General features: G+C 39.9%; 1 protein-coding gene across 1 annotated transcript; it reads right to left on the bottom strand.

Annotated features, from left to right (window-relative positions):
- Positions 1-2,669: 2,669 nt before the first annotated feature.
- On the bottom strand, positions 2,670-11,805 carry LOC107533120 (RP1 axonemal microtubule associated). The gene is made up of 3 exons (XM_087825167.1): positions 11,197-11,805; positions 10,100-10,271; positions 2,670-8,314 (listed from the first exon to the last, which is right to left on the bottom strand). Exons 1-3 carry the CDS (start codon positions 11,803-11,805, stop codon positions 2,670-2,672), a joined length of 6,426 nt encoding a protein of 2,141 aa, XP_087681293.1.
- Between the last annotated feature and the right edge of the window lie 10,577 nt (positions 11,806-22,382).

Genomic DNA, 22,382 nt, shown 5'->3' with positions numbered 1-22,382 from the left:
GGTTTGAGACTCGGGGATGCCTGCAGAACTGGGTCCTCAGCTTTCTTTGAAGCAGAGGCAAGCAGCCCCAAGACTGTCCCAGTGCCTGAGGCACTCCCTTTAGTGCTGGGAGCCTCCTTCTGAGGGAGCCCGGGCTTCTGGCAGCACATGGCACAGCTGACACCTGGTGGGCATGAGCTATAACTGCATCACTCCACATGAGGATCCAAGATCCTGAAACTGAGTGTATTTCCCTGAACACAATAAATAGACTAGAATTCCTTCCTCAGCCCTGAGGCACTTCATCTCTAAAGCAAAAGCCAGGTCTGTGTAACATTCTTAAATTTCCTCTGATGTTCCATTTAGTCTTCTCAGTTTCACAGTGTTACAAGATTTTTTAAATATAATCATTGTGAAAATAAAAAACAGCTTTTGAAAGTTTTAAAAGAAAAAAATAACTTCCAACGACATGTTTAAAGGTGCCTGAAATATTGCTTCATAAAATACAAGAAACTTAGATGGATCCCTCAGCATCTTTGCATATTCTTCTACATGTACGTATCCAAAGTTAATAAGACGTAAAGAAAAAGCAGTTCTTGTTCATTCAACACACATTTACTAAGTGTTTACCATGTTTCAAGAAATATGTTAGATCTGAGATATAACCATAAGATGTGGTTAGAATTCAATACATATGAACATTGTTCATTTTAAATAAAATGTACATTACATGGTTATCACTCCCAATTTCTTTTTCCCAATATCATCTGAGCAACCTAGGCCATTGTTCAACATAGTACTACTGAAAACCATATGCTACCATGCCAAATTTTCTAAAAACTTCTGGTTGTTATGAGCGATTTCCCCAGTCTTGATACACACACACACACACACACACATATCACACTCTTCCCAAATTAAAAACAAAAGTAATTTCCTTGTCTTTCTGCTCTGGGAAAAGTGCTACATAATTTTTTAAACATTTTATCCCTTCTTTCTCATATAAAGAATAAAGACGTAGCAAAAATAGCATTGATTTTCAAGAATGAATGACTGGGTTCTAATCCCGACATGATACTTACTCTGCCCCCTGACAAAAGCAATCTGACTCCCTGCTTCTAGGTTGTCTCATCTGCAAAAAGGTAGTATCAAAGCCAACAGTGTCTTTATGAGGAAGGACTATATACAATAAATCTGTAAGACTACCATAGTTCCTGGCAAACAGTAGACACAAAATTAATGATAACTCTTCTCCCTTTTCTATTCTTTCCCCACAATTTTGGCCCTTTTATTTCACCAAAAGTACTCACTGCTCATTACAGAAGCTTACATAACATTACAACTTTCACATTTCAATTAGGTATGTATCCCTTAATGTAGAAAAACCATACTTTATGTAGAAGCAGTCTTCATCTGGAGAAATAAATAGCAACTCATAACTTTTTATGGATTGATGACTCCCACTGAGCTGAAACTGAAGGTATTCTTTATAAAATTAATTTTTTAATTATATTTTTTTATTTTTTAAATTTATCTTTATTGTTGAAAGTATTACAAATTAATTACCTTTTAGTTTCTTAATGCCAAATTTTTTATTTTAGCACTCCATGTGTGGCTCCACAAAACATTAATTGTTCTACTTTGAGTCAGTTCCAGACAAGAGACATAGGTTTAAACATTTTATAAGACTCATTTCTATGCTATCACATAGTCAGGGAAAGGAAGGAATTTTAAAAGGTTCCCTGATTAAGTCCCAGGTAAAATACCACAGTATTCAAAACAGACAATTTATGGTTCATAGTATAATTGAATTTATACTCTGAGCAACATGTTTTTATTTACATATAATTATTTTTTATTAATGCAGGTTAACATAGAAAGAAATCTGTCAAGTTCCTCTTCACAGAAGCACTTTTTCAATTCTGAAAAATTTAAAGTCACCTTTAAAGTCACCTTTTTTCTTTTTCAAGTTAAATCATTCTAGCTCTTTCAATTTTTCTTCAAAGAGTACACTTAAATTTTTCCATTTTTATGACCTATTTGGATTTCTTGACATTTTATTAATATTTAAAAAAATATAATTTATAGGCAAAGTACTGGAAAGGCAGTTTAGTAGCAGAGCAACTTTTTCTAATTGTGAATCCTGTCCCATGGAAATGCTTGCAAGTTCATTTAACAGATGTTCTGAGGAAAATTAAATTCAACACATTTGGCACAAGAAACTTAAGAGATTGTTGTGGAGGTCTTACAATCATACCTTTATCAAATCAGTAAAGTTAATAAATCAAGTGCTTTGAGGCTATGTCTAACCTATTTATTCACTAATACATTTTTGCACTGAGCTGACAACATTAAAAAAAGGTATTCCTGTACTTAGGGCATTAATAATGTCCTAGGAGAAAAATCACAGATACAGGAAATTAAACATTATCAGAAAAACAACAACACACACACACAGAGAAACTTCCAAAATAACAGAATAGAAACTGAGTCTGTAATTGTTGGAAAAATGAAGAACAGAGGAATGATAAAAGTCAAATCAGATTGTCAAAGGTCAAACTTTTACGGTAAACTCATTTTGAAGAAGTAGGAAATTCTTACAGGTTCTCCAGTCCATACCCATTCCAGGTACTTCACCTTAAAACAAGGAAAAACACTCACGATGAAGAAAAGCTATGGTGATACTGAAATTATAAATCTTCCTGTTCCTCACCACTTTCAAAATCAGTTAAAATGAACCGGTTTTCCTCTTCCCAAATAAAAAGGTTCTCACCCTCAAAAACATAAAATATTTTTAATATATTTCTGTTGCTAATATTTAAGGATGTCTCAACTTGGCAAACTAGGCAGGCTTGCCCAAGCATTTGAAAGAAGAAATAATAGTTGATATTGTCCCTTATTACTTGGTTCAGATTCTTCCTTGAGCTCTGGACTCTGTTGTTTAATAAGTTGTTATTTTCATCTACTTCAAAGATTTCCTTTGTCTGACGGCTGGGGTCTTGTGCGTTTGAGTTCACATTACCCATAACGAACAATGATGTGTGCAGGAAATTCACACAAAACCTTTTCTTTAAATAGAATTGAAATGTATTTAAAATAGTTTCTTCCTCTAAGTCCAAGAAGTTAATTCTTTTTAATTTTCTTTTATCTATCAAGTCAAATGTGCTACTGAAATAAAATGGATCAAATATATCACCAATAGCATTATCAATAAATGCCTTTCCACTATTTGCTGTATTCTCATCTCTGAACATGGTTTTGTTTGACTCTAGTAAATAGTGGTGTAGTTTCATCCATAAATAGTTGTCCAAGGAATTTTCAATATCAGAATCTTTGCAATATGCTACTCCTCGGTCTTCCTCGTTTATAGGTTGGAAAATAACTGTTAGTATTGGGCAATGTTGACCACAAATAGCATAGAGTTTATCCAGGGAGTCGCCTTCCTGAAGTGCACCACCACGATTATTATTATTTCCAGGCAAAGGCTGGTTTTTAACAGTGTCATCAGAGACAGGATGGACTTTGTTGGCAGCAGTAAAGACATGAGTGACAGATGTGCATACTCTTTCTGACCTAAGGTTACCCTTCTCCTCTGCATGGTGATTTGGTATTCTCCCCTTGGAACAAGTTTTGTTTTGAACATCTAGCAAATCCTCATGAAAAGGCTCAGAGTCACTACAATGGGGCATGTTAAAATAACTGCATTTCAGTTCCAGGGGTTGAGTCAGTTCCTCCAATTCTGAAAAAGACAGTTCAGCCATGTTTGAGCCTGGGGCCAAATTTCCAAAATGTGAATATGGTACCTCATTACTATTATTATCAAGTAGAGTATCTACTGATGTGGTGTCTGCATTGCCACATGTGCCAGAATTTTCAGGAGATGATACTCTTAGCAGGTGATTTTCTTTCAGGAGCCACGTGCCCTTGTCAATCAGTACTCCTTCCACTGTGTCCCTGATGACTCTGTTATGATCATTTCGTTCTGTACTATGTTCTACAATGTCTCCCATATGATAATTGGCCTTCATGTCATTAAAGTCATAGTTATCTTGTCTTTCCTCCTGAAATTTCTGCAGCTTAGAAACTCTGGATACCTGTTCAGAAGAGCCAAATGACTGACCTTCAGAATCATAAAGATCTACTTTTCTAGCACAGGGAAATTCCATAGAATTGCAAGGACAAACCTGAGATCTGTTTGGAGGCCCCGGGAAAAAAGATGGTTTAACAATCTCCACCTTACCATAAAGTTTTTCTATTGTTCTTTTAACAAATCCTTTATTGTACTCTTTCTCTTGAGCAGTCTCCTCGCCACTGTCATTGGGGCCATCACTGGACAGTTTATTTGGCTGATCATTCTCGCTATCTTGTGTGTAGTCCAACCATTCAGAAGTCGCTGTTCTCTTCAAGCAGCTTTTAAAATTAAGAGGAGACTCTGAACAACTTCCATTTTCCATGCTTTTCACCATCATTTTTACTCTCATTTTCGTTTCTCCTTCATTGAGCTCTTCAGGAGTGTAGCAAAACACTAAAGATGGTGGTGGTGTCCGCTCCCTACTGATTGCCTCACAAATTACACCATTCCTTCTTTCTTCTGTAAGGTCCCTGCTAGAGACTTCTATCAATTCCACATTTTTACTAGCCTCTAACTCTTTTTGGATCAGTTCTTCAGTGGTTTGCTGTCCTGCATTTACCTTTGTATTAAAAATATCAATGTCCTGCTTTTCTAATTCTTCAAAAGATTCCAGTTCTGAAATATGTCTTTCACTTGATGTCATGCTGTTGGTTATTGAGCCTGGTTCTTCAGAAGTCTTGGATTCTTCCTTATCAAAGGATGCATATGCATTTTTATCCTGAAATTTCTTTAATGAACAATTTCTAGATTCAACTAGAGCTCTATGTTCCTTATCAAATTCTGGTTCCATTGCATTTAGGGAAAAGCCACAGTGGTTTAAACTGCTATTCTGGTGTGGCATCAACACATTAAAGCCATGTTTATACCCAGGGTCTGTCAAAATATTTAGGTCTTCCTGAACATCATCAATTCTTTCTAACTCTTCAGTCAATTCCAAATTATCAGTATATGTGATATCTTTGGAACTTAAAAAGTCATTGGTATTGCAGACTTTAATGGGAAGGCAGGCCCCATCACTTGGGCAAGCTGTCTCATAAGTACGGTTTTCCTCATGAGCACAAGCCTTAGGAGAAGATACAGCATCAGCAAGCAAACAAACCTCTCCGGGGAAACAAGCCTGACTCATAGAGCTCTGACCCATGGTACAGACATCGCTATGGGAGAAAATGTTACTGAGGTTACAAGTCTCTTTTGGAAGATAAATCTTACTCACAGTACACACCTCACATGAAGAGCAAGTCACCTCTGAGGCATGAACTTCAGGAGCACAGTCCTCACTGGCATTTAAAGAGAGTTTCTGTGTTTTTTCATTTTCAATGCACTTAGAAATTCTCTGACTGTTGGGTGTGGAACAATTTGCAGAAAGACCTAATGGAACCATGTCTTGTCCTTTCTCAGTGAGTCCAAAGGGATCTGTAGTCGACTCCACTAAATTGGCAACAGCAGCCTTCAAGTCATCAGCTTCCTCTGTGATGGCAATGTGCTTTAGAATCTCCAGCAATGCAAGTATTTCTGAAGTTCTGTTGGTAGTCTTGTGAGCATCACCTTGACAGTAGCTATTCACACTTCCCTTTAGGTTTAGCACCAGGAGCCAAGCTAGAAGGATATTAGTGGATGAATTACGTATTGGGGAATGGAAAGGAACATCTACAAGTGAGCCTGGCACTTGAACACCACCACTCTGAGTCTTGTGAATACTGGGAACTAAAGCTTGCAGTTGGTGAAGCAACAGTACTGGTAAGAGGTCTTTTGGAGGGGCCTCTTCCATTGTATCTACTTGGATGGCAGCCTCTACACTTTGCCCTTTTGCAGGTAGGTTTATTTCTTGGTAAACAAGGCTTGGTAAACAAGGTCCTGACTTTTCAACAGATCCCTGACTTTTAGTATTATGATTATCAATAGCTGACTGTGACAAAGTACAACATTCATTCAGAGAAAGCAAGAAAGCATCATTCAGAGATTCAACTTGGCTCTCATGGAGATCTTCAATAAGTTCTTCACTGTTACCTTTGCCAAAAGATTTACCTACCTCCATACCTAGGTTATCTCCTGTCAAACTGGCATTTTTAGTTATGTGCTTATTATTTTCCATGACAAAATTCTTCCCTTTTTCAGAACTTATGTGATAGTTATTTCCCAGAAAATCATTGTTACAATTTACTGCATTCCTTTCCTTTTTGCATATTGGTGCTGATTTTTTAGGTTGCAAAGCTAAATGTGGATTTATGTTCTGCAACCATCTCTGTATATAATTTTGAACTGAACGATGGGTAATATCCTCAGGAAAAACAGTTTTTTTCAAAGAAGCTAAGGAATTTACCCTTGTCGTAGCATGTTGTTTACTTACAATAGTTCCTGATTTCAACTTATCCCTTTTTTGTTTTTTCTGGCTTTTTAGAGTTATGTGTGAATTATTAACTTTTGGAACTAAACTCCTTTTTTCCATTCCTCTCAAATACCAAGATGCTATTTCTGCCTGAGCCCGTGGCCCACAAAAAGCACTGGGGTTTTGCTCAAGAAAGTTAATTACGTGAAATAAATTTTGATTTTCAGAAGTACTTTTTCCATATCTGAACTCATTATGGGGAAATGCTTTATCTCCTTGACCAGTTTCTTTTTTTGCAGGGCCCCCTAGGTTTATTTTGTTTAGTGGTCTGGATTTTCTTTTGGGCAAAAGTCCTTGAACCTTAGGATTCTGAACAGTATTTAATTTATTTCTTTGGAAATTCTTGGAATTAACAGGATCGAGATTACTTTTGGAACAAAAATAATTTGTTTCAATTACGATATCACTTGCATGGAGTTCTTCCTCATGAAGTAACCCTCCTTCAACCGGGATGTGTGGATCCTGCAACAGAATTTCCTGTTCAATTCCACCTCCTGTGTTTATTCTCTTACTATTACAAGGAATTCCTTTGGTTGCAATCTCTCCATCTTGATGCCTATAACTTTTCATTTGCTGGTGAGATTTCATCTTTGTTGTGCTGGCAACAGATGATGAAATCTGCTTTTCATTTTCTGGGGGTTTTGTTAAACCGCACTGAGCAAATTCATTAATTAGTCTGTCAATTCTTCTGGTGACAGTAGAGGATCCTACCGAAACTGGGGTCTCAGAAATAGTTTTGTCAGTTCCTGAGTTGTTGCTTAAAGAATGAGCTCCATCTGTTAAAATAGGGCAGAACCTATCATTGATGTTACAAGTTCTTAAGTTCTCCGTACTAGTTTTGTGGTCTGGTGTTACACTATCAACTGTATCTTCCTCCACAATTACGTTTTCTGGTATAGTGTGTGGAAAGCCATCATCATGGGACATCTCTAACCTCTTCTGGCTTGTAATTTCTATAACACCAGCACTTACTGAACTTGACTTGAGCTGTCTGCTTTCTTTTTTTCTTTCTAAAGATGACTCCATCTGCTCATTGTTATCCATCTGAACAAGTACTGGTTTGTTAGATACTGATGACATTTTACTGCAAGAATGTGTAAACATGTGATACTCAGATTTGTTTTCCCCATCTTTCCTTTCTTCACTATAGGAAAACTGTCCAATCATTTTCTCTTGAACTGCAGTTTCAGATACTAAGGTCACACTCCCTATCACAGATTTCTTTTGTCTCACTCTCCTTGGTCCAGGTGTAGGGGGCCTATAAAAATGATGCTCTGCTTGATCCTCAGTTCCCCGGATGGTATTTGTGTCCATAGCAGAATTCTCCTGACCAGAAGAACTGTAAGTTTCAGCCTCTTGACCTGTCATTTGAGTGTTTATCTCCTCTGCCAAACTGTCCTCTTGATCATTGCCTTTCTCCAGAGGTGAGACATCTGCAGGCAATGAACGTGCTGCAATCTTTAAACCAGATGACAGACCATCCGTTCTTTCTGGAAAACTGCTTATCTCACTCTTTTCATGACTATTAGAAAGACCAGCTCTACTGATACTGGTTGTCCATTTTATGGTTTCCTCTTCTTTTATCTTGAATCGAACTTTCATCTCAACTGTCATAGTGCCATCTTGATTAAAAATAATTGATTTCTCAACATCATCTTCAGAAGGATATATCAATAAATTCTGAGAACCCTTTTTTCCTAAGGCCAAGCAATGTTCAGGAGCAAAGGAATGGTCTGAGTAGCAATCATTATTATGCATTTTGTCAGAAGAAGCAGAATAAATCTGAGACCTTAGGCTTGAACGCACATGTGTGCTCACTTTCAAGATTTTAAGAGTAAAAGATGCCCCACATTAAAATTTCATGTGGAAGGTAGAGAATTATATATAAATATATATATCCAATACACATATCCAATAGAAGAGGCAGCAAGGAAAGAAAGGAAAAAGGAAATTATTAGTATGAAAAATACCGTATTTTCTAAATTTCCTAGTAAGCTATGTGTCTCACCTCTACGTATTCACTGGTTATTTGAGTTCACTGTGATAGCTGGTACATTTCTACAAATTTTTCTTTAAAAAAGAACTTATCATCATACTTCAATGAGGAGATTCACAGAATTTTAATTCTGAGTTGAATAAGGCAATGTTAAAAAAGAAAGTATAAGCAGAAATTGCTAAGGATTCTAGCAAAAATAGATTTTTGTGGTGTTGAGTTTTTTTGTTTGATTTTCTTTACTAAAATTCGAGTCTAACCAAGTGCTGCTGACTTATTCAAAGCAAGTAATAATTTACGGTGGTAATTCTTTTCCCATCTGTGCACATCCAAGAGAGGCATCTATAGCATTATGAAAGCTAAAGCATTTTTATAATTTAAAGGCTACATTAATCAAATAATAATAATTAATTTAGTATTCACTTTGTATAATCAGTGCATCTAATTTAATATAGGGCACAAAAGAGAGCGAGGCATAAGGCCCAGATATCTCACTGTCTTTATAATGTGTATCTCTAGAGATAACCTTGGCACTCATGCTTCTTATACCCAATCTAATTCCTACTAGTGACTTGTATAGATTTTCACATACTTGTCATCAATTAAATACCTTTAATTTTTCAAAATATAAACCTAAAATGTTTTCTCTTGTTCCTCTGTACTTTTATTAAAACTATAAATGAAAATGTCTCACTCATAATTTTTTAAAGTAGAACTTAAAGAAGCCCTCAGATTCCCTGAAACCATCTAAAATCATACTGAAGCCCAGCCGGGCTTGGCTCAGCGGTTGAGCATCGACCTAAGATCCAGGACATTGGGGTTCAATTCCCAGTCAGGGCACATGCCCAGGTTGTGGACTTGATCCCCAGTTGGGGGCGTGCAGGAGGGAGCTGATCAATGACTCTGTATCACTGATGTTTCTATCTCTCTCTCTCTCTCCCTTCCTCTCTCTAAAATCAATAAAGATATATTTAAAAATAAATTTTAAAATAAAATAAAATCATACTCAACCACCATCAAACACAAAATAATAAAATCAGTTTAGCAAAATGACCAAGGTAAAATAATACTACTATATGCATAAGTAGTATTTAAAGAACCTTTTCTTTAAATAAATAAAAAGTGAATCTAAGGGTCTCTGGTTTTTACTTCAGTAAGTGGAGAATATATGTAGTTAGAGATTTATAAAAACACAGTCACTCAACTAACCTACTGAGCTCTGCATGATACAATTTAGAGACAACTCTGCAACTACCAGAGATGTCACTTACATATTCCATAGAATTCCTCTCCAAATAAAGAAACGCTGGCATTTTGATTTTTTTATCTAGGAATTATATTAAAGAAACCCATACCTCATCAATTCAATTTAAACACAAATATCACTGATTGATTTAGAAAAATATTTTTAAAAATTATGAGATAAACTTTTATGATTCTTTCCCACTATAAATACAATTGATTTCAGTTTATAATGTTTTTGATCCCATTTTCTCTTCTGTGATGAAGAAAGGTGGTCATTTAAGCATGGATTTTTGTTGTTGTTGTTGTTGTAGGCCTAACAAAATCTCAATGCTGAATATAAATGCTATATATTTAAGTGACTTACTCTTTTGGCTTTCTGACCTAGTATTTCCCTTGGGGAACACACGACGAGAGACCCCTGGTAATCTAGCAGGAAGCAAATACTTTTGGGTGTCATAATCTCCTGGTTTAAATGGCTCCCTCCCTGCTGCCACCACAACTCCAGAGCTCAGAATCACCGCCTGGAGACTGGAAACCTAGAAGAAACCAAAGAGTTATGGTTCTTACGTAAGTAGCATGAAGTTTTGTTCTCTCCATATGATTATTTTATAACTGACTGAATTAATTCAACAACCTTCTGAGCGGGAAAGAGGTCATTACCCAGTATTTGTTAGGCACCAGTGATGCACATCAAATAAAGGATTACCAAAGGTAGGCAGTCGGGGTTAGACCAACACCCTCATGGAGCCTACATACTAGCTAGAAAGAGACAGACCCGTCTTCCGTCAAACTAAAGAAATCTTTCAAAGGTGTGCAGCTCTGCCCCTGCCTCCCCCACCAAAGTAACCAGCTGTAGCCACATGCCTACCCTCACCCTAAGCCAGATGGTAAAGGGCCTGGTGGACGCACCAGGACCAGGAGGGTGAGCTCTAGTGGACACACCGGGCAACTGCAGGGGAAACTCTCCCCTGGCCCCTCCGCAGGGATCCCAGGAAAAGTCCTTCTCTACCTAACAGAATATGACTCTTGGGGACTCCTTTTCAAGAAATACTGTCAGCCCAGCTGGTGTGGCTCTGCGGACTGAGCATCAGCCCACGAACCAAGGGGTCAAGGTTGGACTGGGGTCAGGGCGCAGGCCCAGGTTGTGGCTCGATCCCCAGCAGGGGGCGCGCAGGAGGCAGCCGATCAATGATGTTTCTCTCCCTCCATCTCCCTTCCTCTCTAAAATCAATAAAAACATATCTAAATATGTATGTATTGTCAGATGAGAATCTATGCCAACACATTACATAACTCAGTGCTCAAGGAAGGCAGAAAATAGGAGGGCGCTGGGGGAAAAAAACGAGCTCCTTCCTCGTGCGCCGCATGGACAGGCTTCTGCCTGGGAAACCCAGGGGCCACCCTCCCAGGCGCGCGACCTCCCACGAGGGCGGGCGCACGCGCACGCAGCCGAGGGCGCACCTTCCTCCCGTCGGTGGCGTACAGCTTGGTCACGCGGCACTGCATGGCCTCCGCCAGGTGCTGCAGCAACGCCTCGAAGCTCCGCGTGATGCGCCTGCTCAGCAGGACCACGCGCCGCGTCTGCGGGGCGCCGTTCCGGAAGACCGCGAGCCGGCGCGGGGCGCGCGGCATGCCGGGAGCCGGGCCGGGCGAGCGCGGCGCGTGCGCGCCGGCGGCCAGGCCGCTGCGCCAGGGCGGCGGGCGGCGGCGGGCGGCGCGCAGGTCCAGCGGCCGCGCCCTCCCGTCGTGGGAGCACAGGTAGGATTCGCCGTCCTCCAGCTGCTCCAGGCGCGTGATGCTGTGCCTGCCGCGCGGGGTGCTGATGTTCCTCACCCCGAAGGGCAGGGGCACCTTTCTGGACAAGCTGTCCAGCAGAGCGTCGAAGGTCTTAAAGGAGCGCGGGCTCACCACCACGCTGACGCCGCGGAATTGCGGGTCCCCGCTCTTGTAGAAGCTGACCCTTTTCGCCACGACGGGCTGAGGGACGCTCATGCGGCGCGAGGAGGGAGCCTGCCCTTCCGAAGAAGCCGGATGAATCACGGAAAAACCGGAGGAAGGAGTTTCACTCATTTTGGCCAAGACCTAGATAGGGGAGAAAATTATTCGTCTCCAGGACAACAGCGCCGTAAAGAACGCGTGGTAACGCCGGCGCCGCTCGTGGCGCTGCAGGCATCCAGGCCCTTCCAGGGGGTTCATTCATCACTTACTCATTCATTACACCTGCCTATTTTGAAACATAATGTTTAGGGGCTTGCAACAAAAAGACATATATGAAAGTTAAAGAACGGTGTGGCTAATTTAAATATAAAAACAACCTAAACGCCCAACCGGCATGGCTCAGTGGCTGAGCATCAACCTATGATCCTGGAGACTGAGGTTCGATTCCCGGGCAGGGCACCTGCCGGGTTGCGGCTGGATCCCCAGCAGGGGGCTTGCAGGAAGCAGCCGATCAATGATTCTCTCGTCACTGATGTTTCTCTCTCTCTCCCTCTCCCTTCCTCTCTCTGAAGTCAATAAAGACATATTTTAAACACACACACTAATAACTAGGTAAATAAATTATGCTATATACACTCATGCAGTGGAAAGCAATGCAACCATTAAACATGGCTTTGTAGATCTGTATTTATTGGCATAGAAAAATGATCATGACCTATTACTAAGTGAAAAAGCAGTTTGCAAAATACATATGCTATGCCATTGCCCATGCGTTCAGTTGGCCCTCTGTATGCACAGATTTCACATCTATAGATTCAACCAACTGAATGGAAAATATTCAGGAAAAACTGTTACATTTTTGCTAACTATGTATGTTTTGTGTACTATGTAGTTAGGCCTACAGTGGTTGCATCTGAACTAAATATATTCAGACTTTTTTCCTTGTCATTATCCCCTAAACAATACAGTATAACAACTATTTACACAGCATTTACATTGGATCAGGCATAGTCATCTCCAAGTAATTTAAAGTATAAGGGAGGATTCACATAGGTTATATGCAAATACTATGACATTTTATATATGGGACTTGAACACCCATGGATTTTCGTATCCATGGTGTTCCTGGAACCAATCCCCCCATGGATACTGATGTTCGACTTGTACATACAGGGGGTGGGCAAAAGTAGGTTAATAATAATGATAAATAATACAATAATTAATAAGTAAATAATAAAACAAGGATAAACTCAGTGTTTCACATACAACTGTAAACCTGCTTTTGCCCACCCCTGTATTTATTATACTATGGGAAAAGTCTAAAAGTATGTACAGCCCAATATTGATGGCAGTTTTCTGTGGATGGTAGAATTAGGGATAATATTTGTATTTTTCACACATTGCTAAATTTTATGAATCTTTAAAATTAGCAGTTATTATTGAACAATTAAAAAATAAGAGACACAAATTAGAAGCCATCCAATAAGAAAATTAGTTCTGCGTGTCCTGACAGTCAAGGAAAAGAGGGGAAATAGGAAAAATTTATAAAGTTCAAATTGTTGGATGGACCCAAGCGAGTTCATCCAGAGGAAAATGTTTTCTGACATTAAATTCTAGAAGAAATGTATCACATAAATCCTTAAATAATAGCCATATTAAGATTGTGTAGCCCCAGCTGGGCGTGGCTCAGCGGTTGAGCATCGACCTAGGATCCAGGGGATCGATGTTCCATTACCAGTCAGGGCACATGCCCAGGTTGCAGGCTCCATGCCCAGTTGGAGCATGCAGGAGGCAATCAATGACTCTCTCATCATTGATGTTTCTATATCTCTCTCCCTTCCTCTCTCTGAAATCAATAAAGATATATTTAAAAAAAAAAAAAAAAAGATTGTGTAAAATGTTTCCATTACAGATTGTAGAATGCAGGAAAATTATCTAACACACCACTAATCCTACTTTGAGAAACTGCACTAAACAACTATGTTTCAAATGACTGGCAGCATTGTTATGGGCTGCTAAAACTGGTGCAATCTGAGTACTGCCCCCATCCGTGGTTCTAAAACAAAAACTTCAGGAGGGAATTTCAGAGCCATTTTCAGCCAGTCACTGAGAGTCTGAGTGACACAAGCTTCTTGTGAAAGAGTTTATCTGTTTCTGGGCTTGTTTTTCCACTGTAGCATATTATAGGCATTTTCTACTGTTTTAAATCAATAAAATTTTTAGTGTCTTTTGACACAGAAAACACCCGCAGCCTTGAAGACAAACTAAACACACTAAATAAATGTGATCAGTATTATAGAGATGAAAACAGCATGTTTGTCATTATAAATTAGCTATAATAAGTCTGGCCCAAATCACCTACTTAAATGTTTGCAAGCTGTCATCTAAGATTCTTCATGTATCTCCAGTATAATTGGTAAATATTATTTATGTGTAACTTAGAAAAATGAATTTAAAGATCGGCCTAGAAATTAGATGTGTCTTCCCTTCTCCCTCCTCAAGGGGTTTAAAGTCATTATAGTACTTAAGAGAACAGCAGGCAATGAGGATCAGGAGCTGGGGAATCCAGCTTTGCAGTGGAGTCAGCAAAACCGCAACCTCCTCTCATCCTCTGCTAATAACCTTTGGTCTGACCTTGAGCACGCTGCTAATCTCTGTCCTCACCAACCATAAGAGGGATGAATTCCTCCAGTATTTAAATAAAAGGCTCCAGAACTCCTTGCCTCCAGATATTTTTTTAGGTTGGTTTACTTACATATTTGTTTGAAAATATTTTTCATGAAGAATGTTTGAGATACATTTTTTACCTAATTTTGGAAAACTGTATTTATCTTTGTGTAAGTACATAGTGAGGCTTTCAATTTCAATCATTTTCTGCCTGGATCTCACTATTTGGTGAGCAGTTTACCTGGTGATAATGATGGGAACACAGTTATGTGAGCTGATAGGGCTAAGGGTTCTGGTTTTTTGTTTGGTTTGTTTTGGGGGGGTGACTAAAATAGAGAAAGATTTTGTGCTGGGACCAGGAAGGAGACCATGGAAGAGAAGGATAACTGGAGAGAAGGGGTGGCCCCCATTGCTCCAATCCCACTACTGCCCGGCCGTGAGCGCTGGCTTTGAGCCTGATGCGTGAAGGGAGGAAGCTGAAAGTACCAGGCCCTGGGAAGATGCCAGATGCCCAGCATTTGCAGAAAGTACCTACAGCAGGGTGCTTGCTATCACCTAGATGAAGAGACAATAGCAAAAACAACAAAAATACAAGTTTTCATGGTCCTGGTTGCATGTAAGAGGATCTCGGAACTCCTAGAGTCACTGGAGGAAGTTGTAGATAACGTCGAGATTTTTGCACACATGAAGTTGAGGTTTAAGAGGCTGTGGTAAGGTGGGCATTGTGTGTATAGCACAGAACATGATGAAGATCAGTATTAAAAGGGTCTACGTGCATACAGTGCACAATACCATCCTTGGGGAAGAGAGCGCCAGCCAGGTTCCTTCCAGAGGAAGTGTTTCAGCTTTTGCCTTGATCATATGTGTCCTGTACAGGGACCATGGGAAATTCCAGGGTAATTCAATAGCACAACTGAGGAAGAGCCAGGGTACCATGAGGCCATCACGGAGAGACGTGTGGCCCAGCCTGAGGGATTGGGGCCGAGGGAGGGGAGGCACCCAGCGTCTAGAGGGAAGCCTGTGTGAAGCTGTGGTGCCAGAGGCAGGGTGGTGGGGACGCCCTCCAGCGGGAAGGGAGGGCTGAGGGGAGAACCTGCCAGTGCACAGGAGCACCACCAGGCACATGGTTGGTAAGTTGTGACAGTAGTGTCCCCTTTCGGGAAAGAGCTCCCAGCTTTCCACAACGTTTTGTCACCCTGACTCAGTTGTGCTTTAAAAACTAACCAGAGCCCTGGCCCGGTAGCTCAGTTGGTTAGAACGTCGTCCGGATATGCCAAGGTTGCAGGTTTGATCCCAGGTCGGGGCACATACAAGAAACAACCAATGATGCATAAATAAGTGGAACAAATCTACCTCTCTCTCCATCTGCATGCCTTTCTCTCTCTCTGAAAATCAATAATAATAATAAAAAAATCCGAATTTGGATGGAAATTTTAAAATGTCTCTTTACATACATTTTCAATAATAAGGTTTGTTCTATCCCCTCTGAAATTGGAATAGGGCAGTAACATACGTAGGGGGGCTGTCTCGGGAACACAAAAACCCGTAGCCCAAAGCAGTCCCATTCTCCCAGCAGGTTAGGCCGAAGGGGAAGGGGAAGTGGAAAGAGGTTACAAGAGAAACCGTAGAAGCTTAAGGCCCATCGCTTTCCTCGCCACTGACTTCCCCAGAAGTACCAAAGGACCTGACGAACAAACTGTCCTGCCTCCAGCCTAAATTATATTGAAATCTGCCTCTAATGAGTTGGCAGCTTGCTACCAATATCGTCTCTTCTCGTCATTTTCTTCAGTGCCTAAAGTCAGACCATGAACTGTCATGAATTGTTGTGCATGTATTGCTTCTTAAGATTAAGCAGGGTTTCTAAGCACCCCGTGGTTCCCTCGGTTCATCCACGGCTGTGCTTACCTATGTCATGACTGGTCTCCGTGATCTGTGCTGCTCAGTTGTCTCTGCCAAGAGATCTGCACCTTCCCTACACTACTCATCTGACAAGACGAATGGCAGACTTACAGTACAGCCACGCATCATTTCACTAATGGTATCTTAAATGTCATTTTCTTCCATGAAGTAGGAATTCTGGCAATTCAGAAAGAAGGATGACAGAAAACAAAATAAGAAAAATGGTGTATCCATAGCATTAGTTCTGTGGCAATTCAGAGATTTAATGTCGCAAGAAAAATTAGTTCATTTCGCAGATTATCAGAGCTATGCGGTGAAATTGAGGGGTGGGGTTCAGAAAGGACAGTCACCAATTATCCCCTATGGTAGTCACAGCATTGCTGAATTACAAGCAGCTTTTTTTATAATGGATTGCAGAGATTTCTCAAATCAGTCAACAGTGCTTTTATCATAAGGAAAAAAACTTTACTCATATTTGATTACACTAGAATTTCTTCATTTCCTGACACTGAAGTCCGTCCTACTTCAATATTGTGAAGGTTTGTGACAAATTTGGTTAAGAGATAGTAATTATTAGGAATATGTATTCCTTTTCTAATAGTTAAAGATAGAACACAAATATGTAATCTAGATACAAAATCTAAAATAAAGTATAACTAGCTACACATAAACTATTTTCAAAATAAAGATTTCAAGTAATTTTGTACTTACCATAACTTGAAACTTCTTTATTTAAAAAAAAAAAAAATGTATTAAGTTGTTTGGATAATTCACATGAAGGTTACTGGGTATGTAACTTGCTCGTTTCATGCAAAGAAACAAACGTCTTTGCATTTATTGTTAGCACATCCACTCAGGGATTTAGTACAGCCAATTAATTTAATTCAAGGTGATGCTAATCACCAGACAGGATTTACCTTAAGGGGGACCACAGCCAGAAACAAATGAGTTTCTAGCATGCTCCACAGTTTTGAAATCTACCTAATTAGAATTTCCCTTGTATTATCTTGCTTACCTAGTATCATTCTCAGGAAAAAACACTTTGCCAATTTATAAACATTTCTCTCCCAGACAGCCTTAAGTCCCCACTTATGTTAAAGAGAAAAAAATTGTTATGCTGCCAAAAATGAAATAATTGGACAGTTTACCATCTTTTGAAAAATAATTCTGAGTCAATATTTGCTCATGGTAGTCATTAAAAAAAAGAAAAGGGCCTGAGCCTTTTTGTTTTTAATCCAAGCACCCCTTATTACCTCATCAGAGTAGTTCTAATGAAAATGGGCCAGAAGTGTAGACAAATTGGCTGCTCAGCACATCACAAGACAAATGAGAGAGGCAGAGCCCGATGAAGTAATGCGCTTCTGCATACACAGCACTCTTCCCTCGCTTTGCTTAATCATGATGGGAATCTGAACATGTTTCAGGACTTTCCCCACATAAAGTGGCCACACGACACCTGCTGCCCCTCACGGCTACCTGTAGCCTAAGCTGATTTGGAGACACCTGACCCGATCGGATTTCCCACCAGGCTTCCTGCCTCCGCTCCGGACCACACAGGCAAGGCAGGGGCCCTTCAGGGAGGAAGGAGAGGTTCAAACGTGTTCCCGAATGTTGTCTCCAAACAGATCGCAGAAGGAAAACAACTATGAAATTGTACACTTTGTCTCATAAATACTGACTTTGTGACGAGTCACCAATTAAAAAGTAAAAAAAGAGTAAGAAAGGAAGGACAGGACAGAGGGAAGGAAGGAATGAGGGGGGGGAGGGAGGGAGGGAGGGAGGCACCCCAAATGCAGAGTTTTCCCCATGCCTCAGCATGCCTATCTGCATTCTAACATCTGTAAAGCCAAACAAGAGAGCCTGATCTCTACCCTGTGCTAGATCCTGCAAATGTGATTACAGATAAGGCAGGCCCAGCTTCTGTTCTCATGGTGCTTAGGACCTAGCAGGGAGACAAACTCAGCCCAAATGTACTCTACTAACCAGAATATTATAGTACAAAACGATACTTGGAAGAAAGAAATAGGTAGCAAAGATTTTAGTATCCACAGTTGGTTGTAGTTGTGATATTTGTTATTAGGATATTAACTATATTTAAGACTTTCTAATTTTCACTACATTCCCCTTATTTAAAAAAAAATTAATAGGATTTGCCTGTTTTGGACAGTATTCATGAAAAATATTTTGGACATTCGATAGAAGTAGAATCATGGTCAGAGTATATGTACAGCCACTTCATGTTATTTTTTCAGCCAAATTATTTAGTAATTTAGTTAGCCAGGCACAAAGAACTGTCCAGAATGAAAACGGAAGGCACAGAAGATTCCTACATGTTTCCGTACATTTAGCATCCCACCACAATCATCTAAGGCTTTATTAAGGTATAATTTACATGCCATAAAATTAACCAATTTAAAATGGATGATTTGATAAAATACTTACAGAATGTTGCAACTATCACCATAATATAAATTTAGAACATTTAGAACGCTCTGATTTTAGAACACCCCAGAAACTTTGTACCCATCTCACCACCCCCACACCAGCCCTAAACAGCCAGGAATCTGTTTTCTATCTCTATGGATTTGCCTGTTCTGGACATTTCATATAAATGGAATCATACAATATGTGGTCTTTTGTTACTGACTTCTTTCACTTGGCATAGTTATTGAGCTTCATCCACATCGTAACATGTATCAGTTCTTCATTCCCTGTTATTGACACTAATCCATTTTCAGACTCTTACACTTTGTTTTGTTTATTTATTCATCAGCTGGATGGCATTTGGTTTGTTTCTAGTTTTGGGTTCTTATAGGTAATACTTCTATGAACATTCGAATACAAGTCTTTGGTGGTATCACTTCTTTTTAAAAGAAAAAAATTACACATATCCACATACAGAAAATACTTTCGATTTTCTATTTACCTTGTTTACATATGGTAGAATTTCAAAACTTATTTTTATTGTGAAGATGATGCACTTTTAATAAACCTCATTACTTACCTATTTTGTCATTATATATGTTACTTAAAGGTCATGATGTCAATACTCTTACATTATAAAGCAGGATGGCAGAACAGCTTCTAAGAATTTATATACCAGATCTAGATGCAGTAGACCACTTCTTATTCTTCTTGCTAAATACAACTAAAACCTTGAAAATTAAAGATAAAAACAAATACTGTGAAAGATACAGAGACAGAGAGAGAAGGGCTCTGGATCTCAGGACCCAAGGAATGATATAGTAATGCATTTTCTGGGTGGTTGTTTTTTTTGTCTAATGCATCCCAGAAAACTGGAGAAGCCAGAAACCCAGAAACACCAATAGAGGCAGATAAAAAGTGTCCCAACAGAAGCCAGCTATTTCTAGCCAAAGGTCCAAGAAAGTGGCAGTCTAGCAAGGTAAAAACAATAGCTGTCTACCCCAACCAAACATCACAGAGAAATCCTATTACTGAAGTAGAAGTCTATATATCCCCAAAATTTATCATTTCTGTTGTTGGACTAATACTTAATTTTAATTCAGCACAAATTATTGAGTTATAATCACTCAGTCAGAATTTAATAAGTATTTACTAAATGAAAGAATAAAAAGAATGGGTTTCTCTAAAAAAATTGCTTTTCGGGGATAAATTGCTTCTTCTATAAAGTCTTTGAGAGTACTCAAAATACTGTAAAGAAGTATATTTTACCATAAAAATAATGTAACTATTACTGAAATGAAATGCAGCTATCCTCAAAAAATACATAACCAAGCTAGGTTTGAGAGACAAGTCAATCCACAAAATTATTCCTAAACATCTTTGCAGAACAATAAAGCAAGGTTTTTGCTTAGAACAATCAGGTACGTAGACCCTAGGTTCATACTCTCAACTGATGAGCAGTTCTTGGGGTTTCAAATCCATTATTTCAGTAGCAGCATGCAGTATAATGTACACAGGGGATGGAAAAACCGGAGAAAGAAATGCAGCATGGGAACAAATCTTTGATAACTGGCCTGGAATAAAATGGTGGTTCTTTAATGGAAGCAAAAGATATTTGCCAAGCACCGTTCTAGGCACCAGAGAGACAGCAACAAATGAAGCACAACCTCTGCCCCCCAGGAACCTTCGTTCTGAAGGGGAAGCTAGTAGTGCAATAGGCACGGCTCATGCCTTATTTCACACACGTCCTCCAGCTTCCTCCCTGCATCCTGCCTCGGGGAGCTTCGAAAGCCAGGTAACCCCATTCCCTAGGTCAGTAGTCTGAGTGATCCTGTTAGGCCGAGGCAACGTAAGGAAGAGCTGAAGGAGCACTTCTGAAAGCTTTTGCTTTCTCGATAAAAGAAACAGGCCCACCTGGTGCCACCCCCTTTTCTGTCTTCATGCCTAGAGCACAGAAGTAACACATGGAACTGCTAGGAGACAACGGGGGTGAAGGTCAAATGTTAACACGCTAAGGGTGGCCAAGTAGAAAGGCAGGAGGAGAACCCTGGTGACTGTGTGAGCAGCTGGACTAATCTGGCAAACGCCTAACTCTTTAATGAGAAAAAATTAATGAGAAAAAATTCCTGATACCAACTGCTGGAACAGAACTTTTATCTGACTCAGGGGAGGTCACATTAAAAAAAAAAGAGTCTGTTAAAAGAGTATAGAGTGGCTCACAGAATCTTTGAAAGGTCTAAAGAACAAAGCTCAAAGATAAAGTTCCAGGAACAACATAAAAACCTTTCATAGAGCTGGCCTCATGAGCAAGCACCCGCATGGCCCAGAGCCCAAGGTGCAGAAGTTTGCACCCTTGCCACTTTTCCTCCAGGAACATGATTGTACTTCAGATAAGACCAGCCCAGCACAGTCACCTTGGCGGTCACCCTAACCAGAAAATCAATTTCATGGGGAGCTCGCTGTTTCACCTTGCTCACTTCCAACCTACACAAGCACCTGTGCCCTTAATGGGGAAAAACAAAAGGAAATATGTAGCTTGTTCAGCTCCTACAGGAAGAGACAGTCTTTGCCCTACGAAGGTTCATAAGGTGAGTAATCTCCCGAACTCAAAAAGGGATTCAGATGCTAAGAATCTAAAATGAATTGCAAAGCCTACCGGCGTGGCTCAGTGGCTGAGCATTGACCTATGAACCAAGAGGTCACGGTTTGATTCCCGGTCAGGGCACATGTCCAGGGTTTTGGGCTCAATCCACAGTAGGGGGCTTGCAGGAGACATCTGATCAATGACTCTCTCTCATCATTGATGTTTCTATCTCTCCCTCTCCCTTCTTCTCTCTGAAATCAATACAAAATAATTAAATAAATTGCAAATATGCACTGTTATGGTGGGTGATTTGCAAAAATGATTACAATTCCCTACAAATCCCTTTACTATGTAATCTGTAGCTCCTCCCATCAAGAGGTGATGCCTGTTCTCTCCCCACCCCCACCCCCTGAATTCTGACTGATTTGAGAATAGAATGAGTCAGAGGGAGCATTTTGCCAACAACAAAATTAAACCTCAGGAGCATGGGTGCACTCTGTTCTAAGGATCCTCTATTACCCACCATATGAATAAGCCTTGGCTGCTCTGCTAGATAACAAGAAAAACTTACTCCAGGTGCCCCAGTCACCCAGCTAACAGCTAGCCAACCCTCAGAAACAGAGCCACCTACCTGACCGCAGACACATAAGTAAACCCAGTCTAACCCAGAAGATCATCCATCAGAGCCCAGCCCACTGGGCTCAACCAAAGAAGTATAAGCTCAATAAATGCCTGTTTTAGCCACTAAGTTTAAGGTGATGTTTTATGCCATAAAAGCTAATGGACAGAATTTCAGACAACATAAACAAAGAAAATTAGTAAATAAGGTGATTTAAGACTTGAAAAAAATAAAGCAGGGTAATTTAGCAGAAAGTAATGAGGTCCACTCAGTTTCTCAATGAAGTCCTCTCTGAGAAGGGGATATTTAAGGTGAAACTTAAATCCAAAGGACAAAAAAACGATTTAAAGATATATAGGAAATGTACTCCAAACAAAAGGAAGAATATTTGCAAAGGTCCTGAGGCAGGAATGTGGCCAGTGTGGCTTAAAAATATGAACAAAGTGGAGAGTGACGAAAGGTAACATCAGAGAAATAGGAAGAAACCAGATTGGCCAGGGCTCTCTGAACCATGGT

Source organism: Miniopterus natalensis, chromosome 16 (assembly GCF_054644295.1).
Source record: "Miniopterus natalensis isolate mMinNat1 chromosome 16, mMinNat1.hap1, whole genome shotgun sequence".
NCBI classification, from domain to species: Eukaryota; Metazoa; Chordata; class Mammalia; order Chiroptera; family Miniopteridae; genus Miniopterus; species Miniopterus natalensis.
This window is presented reverse-complemented; position numbering and strand designations above follow the sequence as displayed.